The sequence below is a fragment of the Balaenoptera acutorostrata genome, chromosome 20 (genome assembly GCF_949987535.1).
Source record: "Balaenoptera acutorostrata chromosome 20, mBalAcu1.1, whole genome shotgun sequence".
Classification (NCBI taxonomy): Eukaryota; Metazoa; Chordata; class Mammalia; order Artiodactyla; family Balaenopteridae; genus Balaenoptera; species Balaenoptera acutorostrata.
The window spans coordinates 13,270,377-13,291,709 of NC_080083.1; the positions used below are offsets into that span (position 1 = coordinate 13,270,377).

The window sequence follows — 21,333 nt, forward strand, 5'->3', positions numbered from 1 at the left end:
CTTCTCACTCACCTGCTAAGCTTGTTTATTGGGCACCACTAAGCAAAGTCAATGATTATTTGTCTTCAGCCAGCTCCCCATCATCAGCCATTTCTGTGAGGTTTTCAAGGACCCTGGACCCTCCTGCCCAGGCTGAGCTGCCCCACACATTCCAGGGAGAACCAGGCCACTTCTCATCCCAGCTAACGCTCAGCAGCTTTGTGACCTTGGATAAAACACCTCTTGGGAGATGGGTCTAGGTGATTGAAACTCTTCCAGTTCTGACATCGTGTGAGCCAATGAAGAGGAAGTAGGTGAATGGGAAGGCTGAACTTGACTGTATCTGTTTCATAGGTTCAGGAGAGGTCCTTTGACAACTCACCAGGAGTAGAGGACGGTGGGTGAAGACTTCAGTGAAAAGAGTATATCAGTACCCTTACAGATCTTTATATAGTCCTCTGATCTCTTGTGCTACATCCAGCATGGTGGGAGAGAGCAAAGCTTTACCTTTTCCAGGTATCGCTGTGGAATTGAGTTCAGCTCTGTGATCTTTTACCCCACTCTGGCTTACCAAAGTTCCCCTGGCCTTGGCTATGAAGATAGCCCAGTGTCTGGCACATGTTAGGCACACAGTAAATATTTGTGAAATGAACGTCGTGTACTGTTGTACTGTGTCCCTGGGTGTACTAGTCTTCTGTCTTTCCCTCTTCATCTCTCAGCTTTCTCCCTTTGGTCTTGTTTTAACTATAATAGGTGAAAAGCTCTCCAAGATAACTTGCATAATTTGAGAAGTCAGGCCTACAGGGTTAGGACATTTGGGATCTGGTATACTTGTACTATGGCTTCACACCCTTTCCTTCATCTTATTATTTGTATGTTATGGAGGGTCAGGGAGTTGATCTTCATAGCTCTTAGGGTTGTGTATACATGTAGAGTTTTGTTGGGGTGAATGGTGGGGGGATGGGAGACAGCCTCATTAGGGAATGTCACTAGCTCAGCATATTAAAAAATTGAGGGGGTTGGGAATTCCCTGGTGGTCCAGTGGTTAGGACTCAGCACTTTCACTGCTGTGGGCCCAGTTTGATCCCTGGTCGGGGAACTAAGATCCCACAAACCGCGCTGCCAAAAAAAACCAAAACCAAAACATTCAGGGGGTTGAACTGGGCCTTGGGGTGCAAAAGACTTGAGGAGGAAGAGTGGAAATAGAAAATCCTCCCATGAGAATTACACAAGGATGGATGGGCCCGGTTTCCTCCTGCCCCAAAGGTACTAAGCAGTAGAAGCCATAAAGAAACTTTAGGAACAACTTTTTGGCAATGGCTGGGCTTTGGATTATTCCCCAAACATGCTAACCTTTCTGCTGAAACATCAAAAAGACTCCCTTGAATGAATAAATTGCCAGCTTCTACCTGAGTTCCACCCCCTTGCAACAGGAAGCTGGCTAAAATGTAACAGCCCTCCTATTCATTCCTCTCCTTTTATCCAACCCCTTGCCACCTAATAGGTATCTATCTCCCATCCCCACTGTCCATTCCCCAACAAGAATAACCTTGGTTGATGAGAAACTCTGGCCATTTTCAGGCTCCTGTTGGCAGCAACAGGCCCAGGAAAAGCCTCCTTTCTAAACCCTTGCTTTTTGCCTAACATCCCCTGGCTGCTGTCCCCACATGACCCAAATAAACAGATGATCATGTGAAGCCAGGAAGGCTGTTCGTTTTAAATAACGAGCATCTCCACTAAGCTCTGGAGCAGATGGGTTATTGGGGACAAGGGAGAGGTTGGCATTTGAATTCTGTGTTCACCCCACTTTTATCTCCTGCTTCCCCACCCCTGAAGGAAAAGCTGTCTTCAGAACACTACTTTTCAGAGGGGTGCCTTTGTGATGTGACAGAGCTGGTCCATGACGAGTCAGAAAAATTGGACTTCAGCCTCTAGAAGAGACTTCAGGGCTGTACGAGTGCCATGACCACTTGAGGAAGGCAGAAGGGTACAGCTGGAGGTCGCTCTCTGAGCATCCTGGGCCAGTGGGCAGAATGGTACAGTGCTGACCCCTAACAAAATGAGAACTTGGTCAGCAACATTATCTCAAGTCACTGTTACATATATATTAGACTGTTTAGTGTGTGTGTGTGTGTGTGTGTATATATATATATATATATATATATACACACACACACACACACACACACATATACACACACACATACACACACACAGCAGGTGGCAGACACCTTAAAGGAAGCAATGTTGGGACCAGCACAGATCTAGCCTTCCAAGGAGAAATGCATTCATCCTGCAAAGAAGAACTTGGCTGTTAGTTACTGCTCTGATCCCCTGTTGCTTTCCAGCTTCATCATAAAGCCAGTGTCACCCGGTCATTTGTGTGTAATGGCCTCTCTCTGCTCAGCTACAGATGCTGGGGCATTAAGTGTGCAAAGATCAGAGGCCCCTGTAGACTGGTTCTGGCAAACAACCCCCTTCCTCCTGTTCACTAGGTTCTCGATTTCCAGAATCTGTGCAGATTTTCTTTCCCTGGCATGCATTATGACCTCAAAGGAAAGGCACAAAGCCAGCAAGCATCATTTGTACCCCCTTTATATGTGTCTAGCTCTCCTCTAGCTAGTTCCCCAAATAGGATTGTACCCCTCTAAGGGTGAAGTGGGGATGGAATGGGATGGAATGGGATGGATTGATCTGCCACTCAGCCAACCTCATAAAGGTTTGCTTTCTGGCTTTGTATGATGGTGAAGCCCAGGCCACAAGATCCTGAACCCAACTGGCACTGTCCCACTCTAATTAGAACTGATTAGCAAAGAAAGGAATCTGGGGCCAAGATCCAGGGGCCTTAGGCTTGCGGGCATTGGGACAGCAGAGCTGGACATGCTCCAGGGAGCCCCAAATATGCCTTCAGCTTGCCAATGCCTGTCACTACCAACTGTACAGGTGGGGTTTGTGTGCCCTCCTGTGCAGTACAGCAGGGTTTCAGGTGAAGATTTTTAGCGTCCCCCTCCCCCATCACAATATGTTAAGTGGTCAGACCCCCCCCTTACCGTGCGAGCAGTTTGATAGTCCTCCATGACTTTTTTCTGTTTGAGGGCCCTGACCCAGAACTGCCTTCAGAACAGTCATCCGTGGGGTAAGGAATAAATGCTTCTCCTGCGGGGCAAGGAGGAACTGGAATACTGAGTGACCTTAGACAAGTCCCTTCTCGTCTCTGGGCCTCAGTTTCCTTATCTGCAAAATGAGAGAATTTGGGCAAGCTGACCTCAAAAAGGACTAACTTTCTAATTGTACCCCCAGGCGCCCCCAAACTCTAGCACAAGGAGAGGCCATAAGGAGCGCCAGCCGGGGTCCCGGCCCCCACAGCGAGTATGGTTGTGGCTGGGCGGAGTGGCCCCGCCCCCGCTCCCCGCCCGCGGTCTCAGTCGCCCAGCCACTGGGAGGGCCGGGTTTCCGCCTTCCACGTTGTTGTTCCCGATTTGCGCCACGCCCCCTTGGTCTGGGCTGTGGACGCTTCGCCGTAACCGCCTGCAGCCCGGCCCCCGAGCAAAGGGCGGCCTCTTGGATGGCACAGTTGGAATCTCCACCCGCAGCAGACGCGCGTGGACAAAGACGAGAGTTTAGAGGAAGGCGAGAGAGAGAGGCTTGGTTTTAAAGGGAGGGTGGTGAAAAGGAAAGGGTAGGTCAGGGCACCACTGCAGAATTTCCCTCTCAGCGTCCCACCCTCCACACAGTGGCCCCATCCGCATCGGCGAATGTGACCCTTTAGACACTGGCCCTTTAAACAGAGGGCTGGCGGCGCGGGGTGTCCATGTGGAGCTGCTCCATGCCGTGTTGTCCTGCCCGCCCATTGGCCCGCGGCCCGGTGACATCGCCTAATAGGATGCGAACGCACTGCGGGGGGAGGAACGGAGACAAAACGCGGAACCGGATCTCCACTCCGCTCCCTCCGCCGGTTCTCTGGCAGCCTCCTGCCGTCAGCTCCGCCCAGGGGCGGATCCCGGGGGAATTGCGACAGCCTGATGGTTGCAGGAATTAGGTCACGTGTGGGTAGGGAGCGGAGACCCAAGGGTCAGGCCAGTCTCTACCATCCTAAGGTTTCCCTGACCTGGAATATCCTTATTTGAGCTAACTTAAGTCCTGAATTTTCCACCCCTCTTTCCCTCCAGCAGTACAAATTTCGTTGTGAATGACCCAAACACGCCACCGTTGCTCAACTTGTGGCTTGCAATCGGGGCGGGGCGAGGCAGGAAAGCGGAAATGCAGGGCGCGAACCCGGCTGGAACTTCTCCCACCCCCACCCAGGCCACGTGTGCGCGCGCCGTCTCGAGTGGGCGGGGCCAGCCCGCCCTGGACCCCGCCCCTCCCTTCAGGAGACGCCGCGGCCCTGCGGGCGGGGGCTCCGGTCCGGGCTTTGGCTGCGGCCCCGGTGTAGTAGCGGGGGCGGCGGCCGGGGGCAGCGCGGCTCCTTCCCTTGTTGTGTGTGTCGGTGCCTCCTCGCCATCTTGTTGCAAAGCCTTTTCTTGTCGGCGGGACTCCTGGGGGCAGCGGGGCGGGAGGCATCAGAAGGGAGGAAGAGAGGGAGGGGAAGGAGGGAGGCAGTGCCGCCTTTTTTTTTTTTTTCTTGCATCAATTTTTTTAAATTTGCAAATTACATTTTGCAAACATTTGGGGAGACCTTGATTTTTCTCCCCGCGCTCCCCCGTTCTTCCCTGTGGAGTGCGCTGCGCCGCCCAGTCCTGTCGCCCCCCGGAGGTGATCCCTCCCTCCTGCCTGCCCGCCAGCCTGACCTGTGCCCGGTTCGCGGGCCGCAGTCTCGGCCCCGGCGCGCCCCCGGCAGCTTTCGGCGCGATGAGCATAGAGACGTTACTGGAGGCTGCCCGCTTCCTGGAATGGCAAGCGCAGCAACAACAGAGAGCACGTGGTGAGCGGCCGGGTTGGGCCCCTGGGGCACCAGGGAAGGGGAGGCGAGCGACCCCGGTCCCCGAGCCCACGCGAAACTGCGAGCGGTACCCCCCTCCCGGGCGGCCCGCGAAGCCGGGCAGTGCAAGGATCCACGCAAGAGCCGCCGCCCGGGGAGGAGTGTTGTGGGCAGTGAAATTAATGAATTCATTAACATGCAGGGAGGACCCGGCTCCTGTGGACGCCACCCCAGCTGCCTACCACCCCTTGTGCACCTTTCGTGGGGGGCTTCTTTCCCGTGGGCCAGCGGCGCCCTCGGTAGGGCTGAGGATGTGCGAGCCGGGGGGTGGGGTGAGGAATGGTGTTGCGTGGGGGTGGCAGACCCGCGCGTGTGTGCGTGTATGCACGGGGGATGTGTGATGCGAGCCTCGATGAGAGCGGATGGATGGACGTGTACACGGGCGAGTGTCTAGTGCACACGGGTGGGCGTGTGTGTAATGGAGTGGGGGGTGGAATTACTCTACGCGGAGCAGCTCCCCGGCTTCCCTGGCCCTGTGCGGGGGGCGCTCCCGGCATATCTACGCGCCGCTTGGGGCGGAGGCGGCCTTTGCAGAATGAAATGACATCGCGTGTCTTATGATCCTGGCCAGCCCCGCCTGACCCCGCCTCTCAGAGCTGGGCTGGGTCGCGCGTCAAGGGTTTGGGTGAGAGCCGGACTGATTGGACATCTGCGAAACGGCCCGCAGGTCTCCGGGGGCAGCTCCCGGGCCCCCCTTGCTGCCCCCCACTTTAGCCGGTGTGGAATGTGGCGTGTCTGCGCGTTCCAAACCCGCTCTCGGCTGGAATGTTGCGTGTGCCTGCGTTCCAAGCCCGTTGGTTACACCGGGTGGTGACGTGGACCGGCCCCGCCCCCGACCACGTGCACGGGGGACACTCCCGCTGGGGACGGCGCGGCCCAGCCCCTCCCAGTCGCCTCGCGCTCGGCCGGGGGCGGGGCCTGGGCGGGGCTGGCGAGGGGCCTGGCGCCGGGTTGGGCCCTGGCTCTGGCCGCTGGGCATCTCCTTGGGTAGAGCCTTTGCCCTACGAGGGAGGAGCCGAGCTCACCTGTAGGTTCTCTCCCCAACGTCCTGTTTTTGATCCCGGGGCTAGGGAAACCCTCAGAATCACCGAGCGACTGGACATATAGAGCTCACATACTCCCACTGACCCCCCAGACGTTCTCACCAGGGCTCCCTGACAGCACCCCTGGCCGCGGTGTGGAATGAACTAGGCGAGAAGGGGCAAACTTTGGTGCTCTCTCGACAGCGGGGAGACGGAGATTTGCGATGACCCCTATCCCCACGCTTGCTTGTTGGTAGACCCCAGCTTCAGGGTACTGCAGAAATAGGGACTGGGGGAAGACCTCCGTTTTCCGGACTGCTGCGAGGGCCGCAGCCCTGGATCGGCGTGTGTGCAATACCCGGGGACTGCTGTCCCCTCCAACCCTCCCCCAAGCCCTTCAGCCGGGTCGGTTGTGGTGGAGAGAGCGCTTCGCCCTCCTTTCCTTTCTCTCTGCCTATTGTTGCTTCAATGATGAGTCATGCAGGAGGTAGTAGTGTGTGTTGTGTGCGCGCGCGCGCCTGCAGCGTGTACCGCCGCCGCCGCCGCTCCGGCGGGCGGGGGAAGCAGCAGTGGACCAGGGGCGGGGGAGCGGCGGGTCAACCGGCCTCTCAAGGTCAAGAGTCACTCGAGATATGTGAGACCGACAGTGCTTGGGTTTTCGGAACTGATGGGCCAGGACGTCAGCTCACGCGCCCCTCCCCCTTGTCTTCGAGGTCCAGAGCAGGGTCAGGTGGTGGACAGTGCAGGTGGTGACCGAGAATGTCCTGCGTGCCGGACCAGCGGCACGGGGAGGAGCGTGCACAAGATTTGGAGAGACTGAGTCACCTGCTGCCACCATCAACACAATTCAGGAGTTCCTATTGTGTCCCCACTGTGTACTGCCCACTGTGCTAGGAGGCAACAGGATTGACCCTAATGTTGCTCCAAGGGAACACTCACTTCAGCTTCACTTTACCCGCAGGCTGGTTGGCCATATGGGGGAGGGGAGAAGACCCTCACTGTCGTGTCTACCATGCTTTCCAAAATAAGTCAGTCCAGAGCTGACAGTAAGAACCACAGTGATGACTTGAGCAACACTTGGAAGGAACCTGGGAATGGCTCTCCTCTAAGAAGTTGCAGAGCCCTGCCCCTCCTCCAGGTGGTGAGAACTGGGGGCAGGGAGCTGAGGTGAGGCTTCTTGTTGGTGGGGCAGGGGGTCTTAGGGGATGGATGGATGGATGCTGGAAAGCCAGATTTACTCCAAAAACTCATGTGTAGATAGCCAGACCTGGCTGCAGCAGCTTAATCTCTGCAATTCATTTTTTTCTCTTACTAGAGGTTCTGTCCTCTAACTTGGGGTGGGAAAAAATGGGAGAGAAGCGGGTGCTGGTGAGCCTGCTGACCAGAACTGCTTTCTGGGGGTGTGTACCTCATGGGCAGCCCTGAACAGGGATCCTCTCATCTGGGCCCCCGTTCAACCTCAAGCCTCAAGTGACAGTTTATTGACCTAGGCCAGCCAGTTTGCTCAAATGATGAACCGAGGATGTGTGTGCACGTGCATGTTTGTGCACGAGGGGAGAGAGGAAAGGGCAAGGCCATCCTGGTGGCCAGCAGGAAGGCCTGGTCATTTCCAGCAGTCATGGAAGTGACTCAAATGGGACCCTCTTCTACCTGAGCTAGTCGCACCCTGTGCCTGCCTCATGCACCAAGCTCCCTGTTACATGTAGAAGGGGAAAACTCCCCTGAACATTGGGGGCCACCACCTGGTGTGGACTCCTCTGGCCCCAGGTCTGTGCCTGCTGAGCCCCTAGGCCACAGTGGCTTGGGGGAAGCTCAGAGCCCATACTCTGCATTGTCAGCCTGGACCCTTGGCCCCTGCATCACCCAGAAGGGTCATGCAAAATTCTCTGGGGGAAGCTTCTGGGCAGAGCCCAGGGAAGGTGCCAGAGTATGTGTGTGAGAAGAGGGGTGCACCCAAGGGTGCAGCAGAGCATTATTTTGAAGAGCCTAAACCCATATTACTAAAACCCAGTTTGCTCTCCCCACTTTGTTTCCCCCTGCCCAGTGCACAGGAAGGGAGTCAGTGCTGGTTGGGGAATGAAGGCAGGAGGCTGTAGTGGGCTGGATCTGGCCTGGGGCTCCCCCTCTTCTTCACCATCAGTTAAGCTTTTTCATGCTAATCCAGGTGTGGTAGAGCTTGGTTATTCACCTGGGTCCTTCCTGGCATCTGTGAGGCGTGCCTGCCTGGCTCTGGAAGGGAGAGGGTAGGTGAGAAGGAGGTTGCCATCTCCTGGGTGCGCTTTGGAGTTGACTTAAAATATGCGGAATACGAGGTCTGCCTTCATTCTGGGTTCCCAGAGCACCTGGTCTTGGGGCTCGGGGCCCTGTCTGTCCACCTGCTTGTGGGAGAGTGGAACACTTGCTCCAAGGCCAACGAAAGTTCAGGTCCTGGCTCAAAGGAATGGCGATGGGGCTGTTTTGGGCCCTGAGCTCCAGGACCTTGTCTTGGGGGTGGGGTGGGGGGAGGTGGGGAGCGGACTGGGGATGTCCCAGGCTGGGCCTGAGAAGGGCTCCTTTCCCAGTGTGGTCTGTGGGAAACAGGAGCGCAGAGAGCTGGTTTTCTCTGGGCCTGTAACAGAAGCCAGGGCTGCTGGCTTTTAGCAGCAGGCTGGTGCAGGCCTGTTAGCTTCCCTTCCTGAGGGGCAGGGGAGACACGGAAGAGGCCGTGCCTGCTGACTCCAGCCCTTGAATGCTGGCTGCTGGGAAACCACTGAGTGTTTGCCCTCTCAGAACACTTCCCCCCTACTTCCTCCTTCGCCTCTTCTTCTCTGTGGGAGGGAGGGGCTCTGAGCAGGCCTGGCTCACACTCAAGTCGTTGATTGGCCAAAGGGCCCTGAGGCCTCACGTTTTCGGGTGCCCCTGAGCCCAAAGACCTGTGTGGTGGGGTGCTCTTCTCCCCAGGGGGCACTTAGCTAACCTTGCCCCCTAGCCCCACCCCTTGGGGGTGGTGTGTTTGGGGGTGGTGTGTTTGGGGCGTGTCGGCCCTGTGCTGTCAGCTCTGTTAGTCAGCAGCGTGGTGAATCGGGCAGGAGGGAGGGCTGGTTGACCAGCCTGCTCCCTGGCCTGGGGGCTTCAGCCGCTCCCCTGGGCCCTGGCCCAAACCTGTATCCTGGGAACTACAATGGTGGGGGGCAGGGTGGGGATGGAGAAGGGCCTCTGGATCTGGAGGGGCCTCTCCCTTTGCCCTGTTCTCAGCCCGCTGCTGAGCAGGCCTCTCCTGGCGGGGCTTTCAGCAGAGATGCTGAACTGAGGCGTGCAAGGTTGTCGGAGCTCACTGCCCTGTTCAACCCCTGTTAAAAAGCCCTGCTTTCCTTTCTGCCTGCCTCTTACTTTTGTAGTGTTTGCTGCTGGTGGTGGTGGGGAATAAGTTCCAGCACAACAAAGGGCAGAGAAGGACCAGGTGCATTTTGGGTATAGACCCTGAGGAAACAGGCTTTGGGACCTAGCCTGGGAGTCCTGAGTCCTGGGCCTGGTTTCCTCACGTGTGAGCTGAAGGTGATATCCCTGCCCTGCTTGCGCTGTGGGGCTCTTGTGAGATACAGGGTGTGTGTGTGTGTGTGTGTGTGTGTGCGCGCGTGTGTGCGTGTGTGTGTGTGTGTACACGCATATAGACACCTAGTGAGCATATGTTGGCACAGCAAGTACCAGGCATTCACCAGGTGTCAGGAGACCTGGCTGGGTTTAGCCCCCATTTTACCTTTGACTCACAATATGACCCTCAACAAATCATTTTGCCTCTTTGAGCTAATTTATCTCATCTATGAAATGATGGTACCGCCTGCCCTCTAGAAGGTACCTCCCCAGAATCTGGGATTTGACCACTTCCTCTATTGTCCTGTGGGCTGGCCTCTACCCACCTATCACTCCCTCCCCTTAGCCTTGCAGCCCCTGCTCATCACCTGCTTAATCCTTCAACATTCAGGGTGCCAGGCCTCCAGCACCCTCACTGACAGCTCCTTTTGGGCCTTTCCACAGCCTCTCTCGTCCCCCAGCCTGGATTGTTATCCCTGTTATTTGTCGTATCCCCTCACCCCACCCCCGTCTGTGAGCTCCCCAACAGCAAGGACCAGGAGTCTGTTTTATTTGATCACTGCTGCGTCCCCGGCGCTTAGCCCAGTGCCGAACTGTCAAGTGTGGATGAGTATTTGTGGTGTCACTGGGTGCTGCCTGGGATGGGGTCAGAGGATGGGTTACAACTGGAGGACGGGTGAAGCTGGGGCCCAGGACCGCCGGCCCTGCTGAGACACCCCTCGCGTTCTCTCTGCGCAGAGGAACAGGAGCGGCTTCGCTTGGAGCGGGAGCGGGAGCAGGAGCAGCAGAAGGCCAGCAGCCTGGCCAGACTGGCCCACGCCCTGCCGGTGGAGGAGCCCCGCACCGAGGCGCCGCCCCTGCCTCTGTCGCCGCCCGCACCCCCGCCGGCACCCCCGCCCCCGCTGGCCACCCCCACCCCACTGACTGTCATCCCTATTCCTGTAGTGACCAGCTCCCCTCAGTCTCTGCCCCCGCCCCCGCCTCTGCCCCTGGCACCTCGCCAGCCGGCTCTGGTTAGCGCCCCTGGACTCAGCATCAAGGAGTCGGCCCCCCTTCCCACCAGGCCGCAGGGGCCCACTCCTGCTCCTCTACTGCCGGACTCCAAGGCCACCGTTCCGCCCACTGGCAGCCCCAAGCCTTTGCAGCCCCTCCCCACACCCATCCTGACCATCGCCCCACACCCTGGAGTCCAGCCCCAGCTGGCCCCCCAGCAGCCACCCCCATCCACTCTTGGGACCCTGAAGCTGGCACCCGCTGAAGAAGTCAAATCCGGCGAACAGAAAAAGAGGCCTGGGGGGTGAGTGAGGTGTGGCACAGGGGCTGGTGGGATGGAGAGGAGAACCAACGGCCCACAGCCCCAGCGGTGTGCACGGGAGAAAGTACCCTCCCAAGCTAGCCTGTCAGAGCTGCGGCCCTGCCTCCCCAGCCCAGAAGCGCCTTCTTATATTTGGATATGTCCTCACCGAGCTGTGACCATCTCCACCCTGGGGAGTGGGGAATGGTCATTGCCCTCTGTTGTTCTCAGGCTTCTGTGTTCTCTGACGCCCTCCAAGGTTGAGGCTAATGGCATTTCGAGGCCTTTGGACAGGGTATTGGATTATGGGGCTCTTGGGTAAGGGCCGGGGTCCACTGGCTATCCCAGGAACCCTTCACAGGTGCATGGATGTGATGGAAGGTAAAGGGGTTGTGAATTACGAGCCTACATGTGCCCTCCAGGGGGTGTATGCCCCACGACACAGGGCGAACAACTGAACAGCTCTCATCGCTGCTCCTCTAGAGAGACAATGTCAGGAACAAAAAGCCTGTGGCATTTGGGGAGGGGGGGCAGGGGGTGGGAAGGCTGCCTAATTGGGCCCTCCTCCCTGAGCCCCCTGTCTGTCTGGATTTCAGAATCGGAACCAGAGAAGTCCACAACAAGCTGGAGAAGAACAGGTGTGTGTGTGTGAGCTTGTGACTCTGGGCCCGTCCCGCGAGCTACCGGGACGGTCCCGTCCGTGGTCCCCAAGCTCTCCTTAGGCCTTCCCTCCCGCCCCTGGCCCCCTGGCGTCTGGCTGACCGGCGCTGCTTCCTCTCCCCAGGAGGGCCCATCTGAAGGAGTGCTTTGAGACCCTGAAGCGCAACATCCCCAACGTGGATGACAAGAAGACATCGAATCTGAGCGTGTTGCGCACGGCGCTGCGGTACATTCAGGTATGGGGGAGGGAAGCAAGGCCCAGAGGAGGGCGGGCGACGGACACTGCGCCGGCTTCCTGCGCGCCCCGCCTCCCCTCCGCGGCCCCGCCCTCGCTCCCTCACCGGCTCCCCCGCCCGCCTCCACGCGGGCGCCGAGCACATGGCCCGGCTGACGTCAACGGGGCTCCCCGCCCGGGAGGGGGCGGGGGACCGGCGCGCGTGCGCGGGGGAGCGCGGTGGTGGCGCTCGGCTCCCCTCCCCCGCCAGGCTGCCCCGCGGAGCCCCGCGGTCGGCACGGTCCCTGCGGCTCAGTGTCGGCTCGGTCCGCGGCCCTGCCTTACCGCCTGCCGCGCGTTAGTGCCCCGGCGGGTGGGAAGGGCGTGGGGTGGCCGGCGCCTCCACCGCGCCCGCCCGCAGTGCCTGGGCGGGAACCGGTTTCAGCCTGAGACTATCACGGGGGCGGGGGGGGAGGCGGGGGGCTGGGCGTGGCTCGTTCCGCAGGGTGGCGCCCTTGAAACACCTCCCCCCCCTCCCCGCCCCGGCCCGCGAGTTGTAACCCAGACGGACCAAGATCGTTGCAGTAAGCGCATGGAGGTGCCGCCACCTGACTTTGGGGGGTAAACCTAGGGGAGTGGGCAATGCGGCAGTCTGGACGACGAGAAGCCCCGGGGTCACCGAAAGACTTACGTTCTCCTTCCCTCAGGGTTTAAAAGAAGCTCTTTTTTTAAGGGACCCTCCTGGCCGTGTGTCCCTTCCCTTTGGGCATTGGCTCCTCTTTGCAGTACGGGGCGGGGGGGCCCACCGCCAGATAAAGACCGTTGCCATGACGGCCCGAGTTTCGGTTTCCCTGGAAACCGGCCGAGGGTTCCGCGTGCCGGGAAGGAGGCTGTGGGGGTGGGGCGAACGGCCATGCTCGGCTGCCCTGGAGACAGAGCCGGAGGTAGCCGTTGGGGAGTGGGAGGGACTTAGGGCTCCCGGGCTGCGGGGGCGGGGCAGCCTCAGGGTCTCCCAGTCGACGCTCTTGGGAAGCTTGGGGGCTGGGCGGCATCACGGCCCGGGTGGGCCACCCTTCCCCCGGCCTCAACTATCTCAGGGGTCACAGCCCTGAGGTAACCGGAGCCAGACTTGTTGAAGCGGGGGGGGGGCGGAGGCGCTGCTTCGGGCCTGCTTCCAGCCGGCAGTTCCCTCCCCGCCTTCCGCCAACGCGCGCCCTTCCGCCCGCCCTCCGGACGAGGTGGAGGGGCTGGCGCGCTTCCAGGCCGCTTCCCGGCACGGGAGGGGCGGGGCCGGGCCCGCCGATTGGCAGAGCTGGGCGGGGGGCGGAACTCCGCGCGCGGACGGAGGGTGCGGCCTGTGGGGAGTGACGCAGCAAAGCCGGGTCCGCGTGGTTGCGCGCGTGCTCTGGGAGGGGCGGGGCCACGGCAGCCGAGAGGGAATGGGACAGAGACAGGTTTGGGGGGAGGGGACCCAGCCTCGGGTTTCAGAGGCGAGGATCCCCGGGAGGCTTACTTTCTGGGATGTTTCTGCAGAACTTGCGCTTGAGTCTAAATTGCTAGTCTTTCAGCCGTAGGAAGTCATGTAGCCCGGGAGCAAAACCCTGTCTAAATTATTTGACATTTTCTGTGAATATCGGTTTCCTCTTCTGCACTGCGATGATGCTAAGTGGGAAGAAGCAATAGTATTTTCGTCATAAGGATGTGAGGAGGATGGGCCGTCTATAAATATTAACTTGATAGCAATTACTGAGAAGTAGAAAGGATGGAATGGTGCGTTTCTCCCTGTAGGCACGTACTTAGGTCCGGAAGCCTTGATTGCGAGACGGTGGATTTGAAAGTAAGTCAGAAATAAGAGACTCAGTAGAGCCAGCAGACTTGGGATTTGGGGCTGGGCTGAGTGGGAAGCAAGGTGGACCCAAGCTGTCCATAAGAGATACTTGTCCTGGGGCTAGCAGTGGAAGCAGAAATGCTGGAAAACTTAACAAGGCTCTCTATAAATCCTCAACTTCATTCATTTACTCATTCAGGTACTTTTGGACAGCCCTGTGTCTGATTGGGAGGCTAGAAAGTGGGGAGCAAAGGGATAAATGTGGATCTCTGTCCTTAGATTGGTCTTGCAGCGGAGTATCACATAACCAAACAGAACTCTGTTACGAGGGCATAGTAGGGATAGGGGTCATAGGATCTGTTCTGGGGAGTTAAGGAAGTTGCTGCTGAGGAAGGGGCATTTGAGCTGGGACCTGGAGGCCAGGGTGACCGAGTCAAGTGGAGGGCAGAAAGCCCAGTGCAGACCAAAATTTCTTCAGTAGGAGGAAGCAGGATGCATTTTTGGAAGTTAAAGGTGGTCAGGAGGGTTGCTGTGCAGAGATGGAGGCAGCAGGGCACCAGATGGGAGTTGGAAGGGAGTACTGGAGAGACCATGTAGGGTGTGGAGACTGAGGGCTTTGGTTGTGTGCTGAGGTGGGAAGCTATGGGAAGGCTGTAGCCCCCAGCCAGACCCACAGTACCTTGGAGGTAGTAAAGGATTTGAAGACAGTATCAGTGAAGTGGACAGAAACAGGAAGAGAAGTAGACAGGTACCAAACCATGCATCCAGGTAGTCTTAGAAAGGAAATGGGTTTAGAATGAAGCAATGGGGACAAAAGTTAGACCCTGGGAAAGCTTTCCAGGGATCTCTAGGCCTGTGGAGAGCTGGACTAGGTGAGAAGTGGAGGTTTTGGCCTCTGACATCCTCTCTTCCTGAGCCGGCAGTCTACACTCCCCGCTAGCTAGCAGGTAGCATTCAGGACAGGCACTTCCAGCCCCCTGTGTCCAGGTTTGAGTGAGGGCTGACTCACCCCAGGCCTCATCATCAATGTGACTCCATCCAGTTGGCATGTCTAGCACTGGCCTCTCAGGGTAGAGCCAGATGTGTCTGTGTGTGTGTGCGCGCGTGTGTCAGTAAATCGGGGTGGCGCGGAATCTTTCTGGCAGAAATATGGGGAGAGACAGGTTAATCTCAAAGCCAGGATGATAGAGCTGTGTGTGGCTTGGGACTGGCAACAAGTATAAAAGGGGTAAAGCTGCCAGGTCTCAGGTCAGTACAGAGCATCGCTGTGTCTGGGTTGCGTGTCACAGGCATTAATGTTGGAGGCATCTCTGACTGGTGAGGCCAGGAATGTAAGCAGTTTGGGGCTGCAGGAGGGAGCGTGGGGAAGTGGGCCTAGCTGGTGTGTGGAGGTGAAGACGTTGCTGTGCCTGGGATGTCAGGTGAACAGTCAGGAAAGGCTGTTGCAAAATTGCCCAAAGGAACTGGAATCAGGGGAAACTCAAGTCTAATGAGAGACTGTGATTCTCCTGTAATGAGGCGGAGAGACAGGGTAGAGGTGGGTACCAACGCCCTCGGGTCGTCACAGATCCTTCCCCCGAGGCTAAGACATCACTCATGGCTCTGTCCTGGCCACTGGTACCCTTAGGGGATGTAAGGTAACCAACCGCAGAACAGTCCTTGCCCCGCTCCCAGGGTTGGACAGGGACAGCATGTATTGAGATGGAAAAACAAAACGTGGAATATTTAGGGGCTCGTGTGAGCCAGTGTCAGTCTCAATGCTGACAGTCTCATGAAACGCTCAGAGGCGTGGTGCCAGTGCCAAGAAGGGCCTGAGAGCAGGAGGATGTACCGGGAGGACATGGGATGGGGATGGACAGTGAGGAGGCGGGGGCCCAGTGGTGGTCCTGGAGCACAAGCAGATAAGACCTGGAGGGGTGAGAAGGGAGGATGTGTGTGTGAGCCAGTGGGCTCTACACTTGGCTGTGAATGGCAAGCCTTGGAAGCTAGAAGCTCAGGAGTAGGTCAGGTAAGAGACTCGGGGGGCAGCAAGCAAGATTGTCCTTGCTGTCTGGTGGACCCAGCAGTCATGATGTGCCTGGGCTGAGGAAAAGCTGGCAACAGGGAGGCCTGCAAGATTTAAGATGAGATGGTTTAATAAAGTGTCAGTCGGGAGGTCACAGAGGACAAGGAGAGAGTTTCGGTGTGGAAGGGAGTTGAGAAACAGGACAGGAGCTTGCAATTCAGAGCTGCTAATAAGCATCGTTCAAAGGGAGACTGGAGACCCTTCTGACAGGGGAGCATTGCCACAGTCTGGGTAGCGGGGCATCCAGCACCTGTGGGAGGGTCGACCTGAGAGCTTGCCTGTGGCCCTGGGGGAGTTGAAGGGGAGATGGTGCTGTGGACAAGGGAGCTCTCTCCGGTGTTCTTAGTGAAGTGGGTAGCCTCAGTGTCACGGGGGAGGAGCCACCTGCGACCTGTGGTAAAGGACGGAGCCTCTCCGTGGGTGCTCAGGTGGAGGCAACGGTGCTGTCCTCCCAAGAGCTGTTTCTCATCGGCCGGGGCAGCTCAGGGGCAGGTGTGGAAGGAGGGGCACATTGCAGGGCCTGGGGTAGCTCAGCAGCCTGGGGCGTCTGGAGGGCTGTGGGCAGCGTGGACGTAGAGCGGTGTGGAGAGGCGGCACAGGTGGGCACCGTGGGGAGGAGCCCAGGAGGTCGGAGAGGAGGTGCACAGCCAGCAGCTGTTAGGGACGAGATAGAGAAGGTCAGGGAGATGAGACGGGGGTCTCCAAATCTGGTGGCTCATCCTCCAAGGGTATTGAAGTTAAGGAGACTAGTGAATGATGAAGGGTAGAGAAGGGCAGGATCGTCTGGGGGTCTTTGAGGCATGGGTTCCATGGAGGGTAGCTTGTGGCATCCGTGAGTGACAGGATGGTGTGAATGACAGCGGGGGCCTTGGGCACCACTGAGAAGTCTGCTACCCTTTCCGCTCTGCTCTGCAGAATGGAGGGAGGTGCCGCCAGGACGGTGGATGGGGCAAGAGGCAGCGAAGCCCCTCAGGACGGAGTTGATGTGGGGGTAGGGGAGGGACTGACCTGAATCCGCACCTGCCTGAGAGCCCGCGGTTGCCAGATGCTGGGCCTCTCTAGGCAGAGCCGTGGACCAGGAGGCAGGTGTGGTCTCCAGCAGCCCCCGTCCGCCTGGGCCCCTGGTCACTGCACAGCTGCCCCTGGGGGCCAGGTGATCTGGAGGTGAGGGCGGCGGCGGGAGGTGTTTGTGGTACCGTGGGCCCCGTGGCTGCCGCTCAGGATACCTTGCTCTTACTGGCCCTGTTCTCCAGTCCCTGAAGAGGAAGGAGAAAGAATATGAACATGAGATGGAGCGTCTGGCGCGGGAAAAGATTGCCACGCAGCAGCGGCTGGCGGAGCTCAAGCACGAGCTGAGCCAGTGGATGGACGTGCTGGAGATCGACCGCGTGCTCCGGCAGACGGGCCAGCCTGACGACGACCAGGCCTCCACCTCCACTGCTTCCGGTGAGCTCCACCCACCACCCGCTCCGTGTCGGCCCCGCCCCAGCCCCGTAGCATCCCGGGGCCCCCAGGGTCACCTGCTCCTCCGGGCTCTCCCTGCCAAGCCCTTCTGACCTGCCTATCCGCGTGACCCCCCACAGAGGGCGAGGACAACATAGACGAGGATATGGAGGAGGACCAGGCTGGCCTGGGCCCACCTAAGCTGAGCCATCGCCCCCGCCCGGAGCTGCCGAAGCCACCGCCCAGCACCGCGCCCGCGCCTCTGCCTCCCCACCCCCAGCCTGTGGCCCTGTCTCCTGCCCACCTCCCCGGGCAGCAGCCGCCGCCGCCACAGCAGAAGACACCTCTGCCAGCCCCTCCTCCCCCCCCAGCTGCCCCGGCCCAAACGCTGGTGCCCGCTCCAGCCCATCTGGTGGCTGCGGCCGGGGGAGGCTCCACGGTCATTGCCCATACCGCCACCACCCACGCCTCAGTCATCCAGACTGTGAACCATGTTCTGCAGGGGCCGGGTGGCAAGCACATCGCCCACATCGCCCCCTCGGCCCCCAGCCCTGCTGTGCAGCTGGCACCCGCCACACCCCCCATTGGCCACATCACGGTGCACCCTGCCGCCCTCAACCACGTGGCCCACCTTGGCTCCCAGCTGCCCCTGTACCCGCAGCCCGTGGCGGTGAGCCAGCCCGTGGCGGTGAGCCACATCGCCCACACCCTCTCACACCAGCAAGTGAATGGCACGACCGGGCTGGGGCCCCCGGCCACAGTCATGGCGAAGCCAGCCGTAGGGGCTCAGGTGGTGCACCACCCCCAGCTGGTAGGCCAGACAGTGCTCAACCCTGTGACCATGGTCACCATGCCCTCCTTCCCGGTCAGCACGCTCAAGCTGGCTTGAGGATGAGGCCACTCAGAGGCCCCCTGTGGGGGCAGGGAGGGAGACCTGTCCCCCACTCTCCCACCCACCAGCTCCACACATTCCAGCCAGGCCCAGGCCCGCCCCACCCATACCCACCCCCAGGCCTCCTAGGGGAAGGGGGTGCAGAGACTCTGAGCCAGGGGAGGGAGGGGCCTCCCCAGGGAGCTGGGCACAGGGCAGGGGGTCACCCCACTGCACTAGGACTTGACAAAGTGATGAGAGACGCTCTGGCGAACGTGCCGCCTGTCCGGCCTGGTGCCAGCTCCAGTGCCGTCCCGCCCCCGCCCCCCATCCCCGGAAACCAGTGCCATGTGGACATCGTGTTCTCCGGCTTTCCCCTGCCCTGCCCACCTTCCTGTGCTGCTGCTGCTGCTATTGCTGTGTCTGGTGAGATGGCTGAGCGCCCGGGCCCTCCCCTCCCAAGCCTCAGCTTTCTCTTCCCTGGGTTCTGGAGGGGAAAGGGGGGAAGCAGAACTGAAGCAACTTGGCCCGTAAAGCTGGGGACTGAGTGGGGCCCTGCTCTGAGTACAGGTGACAGATGCTAGGATGTGGCTTGTGTGGAGTCCCACAGACTCCAGACAGGTGGGCGCGCCAGCCTGGATCTCCCCAACCTGGTTGCAGTCATTGTGACTCATCACAGCAAACTAGTAAAGACAATTCTCTACTAATAGTAAACCAAACCCAACCCCTTGCCAAGCTTCCCAAGCCCTTCAACCCTTGCCACTGGGCTCCTGTCTTCAGGAAGGCAGGCTGAGGGTGGGGGCGGGGAAGGAGGAGCTTGGCTGTCTCCTCCTGCCCCCCCTTGACCTCCAGCCAGGTTGGGACTGAGACGGGGGTGCTCTGGACCCTGTCCCCATCCCTGGATTTGACTCTTGGCTTCCAGAAAGTAGAGAGGAGGTCTGGCCTCTGTTCGGTACTGTGCACTCCCTGGAGGGATGAGTACACCTGGATGCCTCCTTGCTGCCTGGGAGACGGACCAGCGTCTGGTCTGGGTTCCAGGAGCCTGAAGCCACGCTGTTGAGGTAATCAGGAAGTTAAAATCCAGGGGCTTGGCCCTGGCGACCTGTGGGGAGGGAGCATGGCCAGACCCGGGAGGACTGTTGCTTCTGACCCAGCTTCTCCGTCTCTGGCACCGTCTTTCTTTCCTCTGAACGTCCCCCTTTCTCCAGCGGGCTGTTCTGAGCCTGCCCTCCCCAGTGGGGGCTGCTGTGTGCCACCACCTTCCTGTGAGGAAAGGTCCTCAGCTGGGCCAAGGGCAGGGCTGAGCTTGGGGTGGGGAGGAGCAAGGGGGCCTGTGTGTAGGGGACAGTTTTCCCTGCCTTCGCCTCAGCAGACTGCTTTGGCTTCTCTTTTTATGTGCATATTTATTACAAGTGGCCTTGTGTCAGACACACTCAGTTACACATGTGCACACTTGGCTCCCCACCTGGACACACTCACCAATGGCCTTTCAGAGTGTCTGTGGAGGGGGAAGCCAGTGCTCCTGGGTGTGAAGTTTGAAATGACAGCCTGGGGAGGGGGACACTGAGGAGGCCAGCAGAAGTCTTGAGTAGATTGAGCCACCTAAGGACTCCCTTTCAGTTCCTTTTGGTCCTGGAGACCTCTCTGGGGACTGTTTCCTTTTCTCCCGGGGTGGGGAAAGGGAAGGCCTTCTGGACACCTCAGAGGTTTCTACAAAGGCACCCTGTACTCCCCCCCCAGTTGCGGCTCCCACCTCATACTTGCCGCCTTTCTGCACCTGCAGCCACTGCCACTACCACCCTGTTTTGGGCGGAGCTGGTTTCACTCTTCCTGGTGTGATTATGTTGGAAAGAGCAGAGGGAGAAGGGTAGGCCTGGCCCCCAGGAACAGTCAGAGAAGTACTGGCGAGCCGTCCTCCTCTCAGCTCTGCTCACCTTGAAACTGTCCTGTTAGCCAGTTGCCCCTCGGGCCTGCACAGATACCTCATCCGCCCGCGCCCCTGCCCCTCCCCGCCCCCACTGCAGCAGTGCGGGCCTCGGAATCTAGTGCCGAATGACTATGTCCAGATTGGTGACGATGGGTGTTGTTGCTGTTGTTTTTGTTGTTTTCGTGAACGCTGTGACGCTGTGTGCCCAAGAGGGCAGCCTCCACCCAGCCCTTCCTTGGGCATCTCCCCTGAGAGCTGTCAGGACCACATCTGTCCTCGCCCCGTGGGACCGCCTGCCCCTCCCCTCCCTAGCCCTTCCAGCCTGGGGGATGCGTGTGCACGTACGCACGCACGCAAACACACACACATCTTACCTCTCATGCGTGTTTTACTTTTTGATGTTCAGAGTGGCTCACTGGCTGGGAGTCTTTACCTCGGGGAGATGGGGAGGTTGGTTCCTTGGGGGGCCAAAGAAGGGCAGGGAATTCCTGGAAGGGAATTAGGGGTCACCATAACCCCTGCCCTTTCCAGGAACAGCTTCTTCTTCCCCCATCCCAGAGTCCCACCCCCGTCTCCCAAAGAGGTGGCCCTTGTTTACAGTGAGGACTTGGTCACTGTGTCTCTGTTTCCTAAAATATAAATCGTAGCGACCCCAGACTGTAGAGATTTTTATGTGTTTGGATACATCTGCTGTGTGGGAAAAAACAAACAAAAAAACTACAAAAACCCTAATTTTGTACATATTGTATTTTTACTATTGAACTGTATTCTAGTGGCTGTTCATGCTCCAAGACATTAGGTATTGAGACATGAATACTATCCATGTAATAAGCACTTGCCTGGAATAAAATATAAAATTGAAATAAACCTGCACTGAAACCCGAGACGGAGCTGCCACCTGCAGCATCTGGGTCATTTTGTTGCAAAAGGAGACAGAGACGTTCAGGGAAGGACCTCCAGCAAGAAGCAGTAGCATCCTTTCCCTGTTGATGGGTTGGGGGCAGAGTCTTCAAGCAGATTCCAGGCTGATGGAGTTTAGAAAAAAGATGAGGGACCTTACTGTTCTGATCCCAAGGCTCAATCCTCAAGCCCTGAGAACTGCAGTTCTGGTCTTCCTCATGCTTTTGCAATACTTTACACTTCCTCAAACCATTTTTACAAACACTATCTTGTTTCATCTCTTAACAGCTCGGTGAAGTAAATAGGCCAAGAAATAGCAGATGAGGAAACAGGTTCGGGGTGGCTGAGTGACTTGCTAAGGTCACATGACCAGCCGGGGACCGTGTGGAGCTGCAGGCCCATCTCAGCTGGTGCAGAGCTGTCCCCAGGCACATGCCACCCTGCCCTGGGTCTGTCATGGAGTCGGGGATCCTGAACTCCAGAAAGTTCCAATGGGAAAGCTGGAGGATCCGTTCACAGGAGGGCTCCCTGAGACAGGGTGTACTTCTGGGATTGTAGTTAGGACAGGTCATCTGGGGA

The 21,333-nt window shown here is 58.5% G+C and overlaps 2 protein-coding genes across 2 annotated transcripts in view; one reads left to right on the forward strand and one right to left on the reverse strand.

Annotated features, from left to right (window-relative positions):
- The first annotated feature begins 4,406 nt into the window (after positions 1-4,406).
- On the forward strand, positions 4,407-20,737 carry MNT (MAX network transcriptional repressor). The gene is made up of 6 exons (XM_028165275.2): positions 4,407-4,903; positions 10,291-10,849; positions 11,443-11,484; positions 11,631-11,742; positions 16,867-17,059; positions 17,197-20,737. The coding sequence occupies exons 1-6, from the start codon at positions 4,831-4,833 to the stop codon at positions 17,943-17,945; spliced, it is 1,728 nt and encodes a 575-aa protein (XP_028021076.2). The 5' UTR covers positions 4,407-4,830; the 3' UTR covers positions 17,946-20,737.
- The window catches only part of SGSM2 (small G protein signaling modulator 2), a 45,858-nt gene continuing 40,232 nt past the window's right edge, over positions 15,708-21,333 (reverse strand). Inside the window, exons 24-25 of the transcript XR_003622868.2 lie at positions 16,622-16,869; positions 15,708-16,267 (exon numbers count right to left, since the gene is read on the reverse strand). The gene's annotated coding sequence lies outside the window, so the exon portion shown is untranslated. The remainder of the gene's footprint in view (positions 16,268-16,621; positions 16,870-21,333) is intronic.

What these genes read in the sequence shown, in the direction of transcription:
- MNT (XM_028165275.2), top strand. Translation starts at nt 4,831, where the DNA reads ATGAGCATAGAGACGTTACTGGAGGCTGCCCGCTTCCTGGAATGGCAA. An exon ending in GCAACAACAGAGAGCACGTG is followed by an intron (nt 4,904 to 10,290) that starts GTGAGCGGCCGG and finishes CTCTCTGCGCAG; the next exon opens with AGGAACAGGAGCGGCTTCGC. An exon ending in AACAAGCTGGAGAAGAACAG is followed by an intron (nt 11,485 to 11,630) that starts GTGTGTGTGTGT and finishes TCCTCTCCCCAG; the next exon opens with GAGGGCCCATCTGAAGGAGT.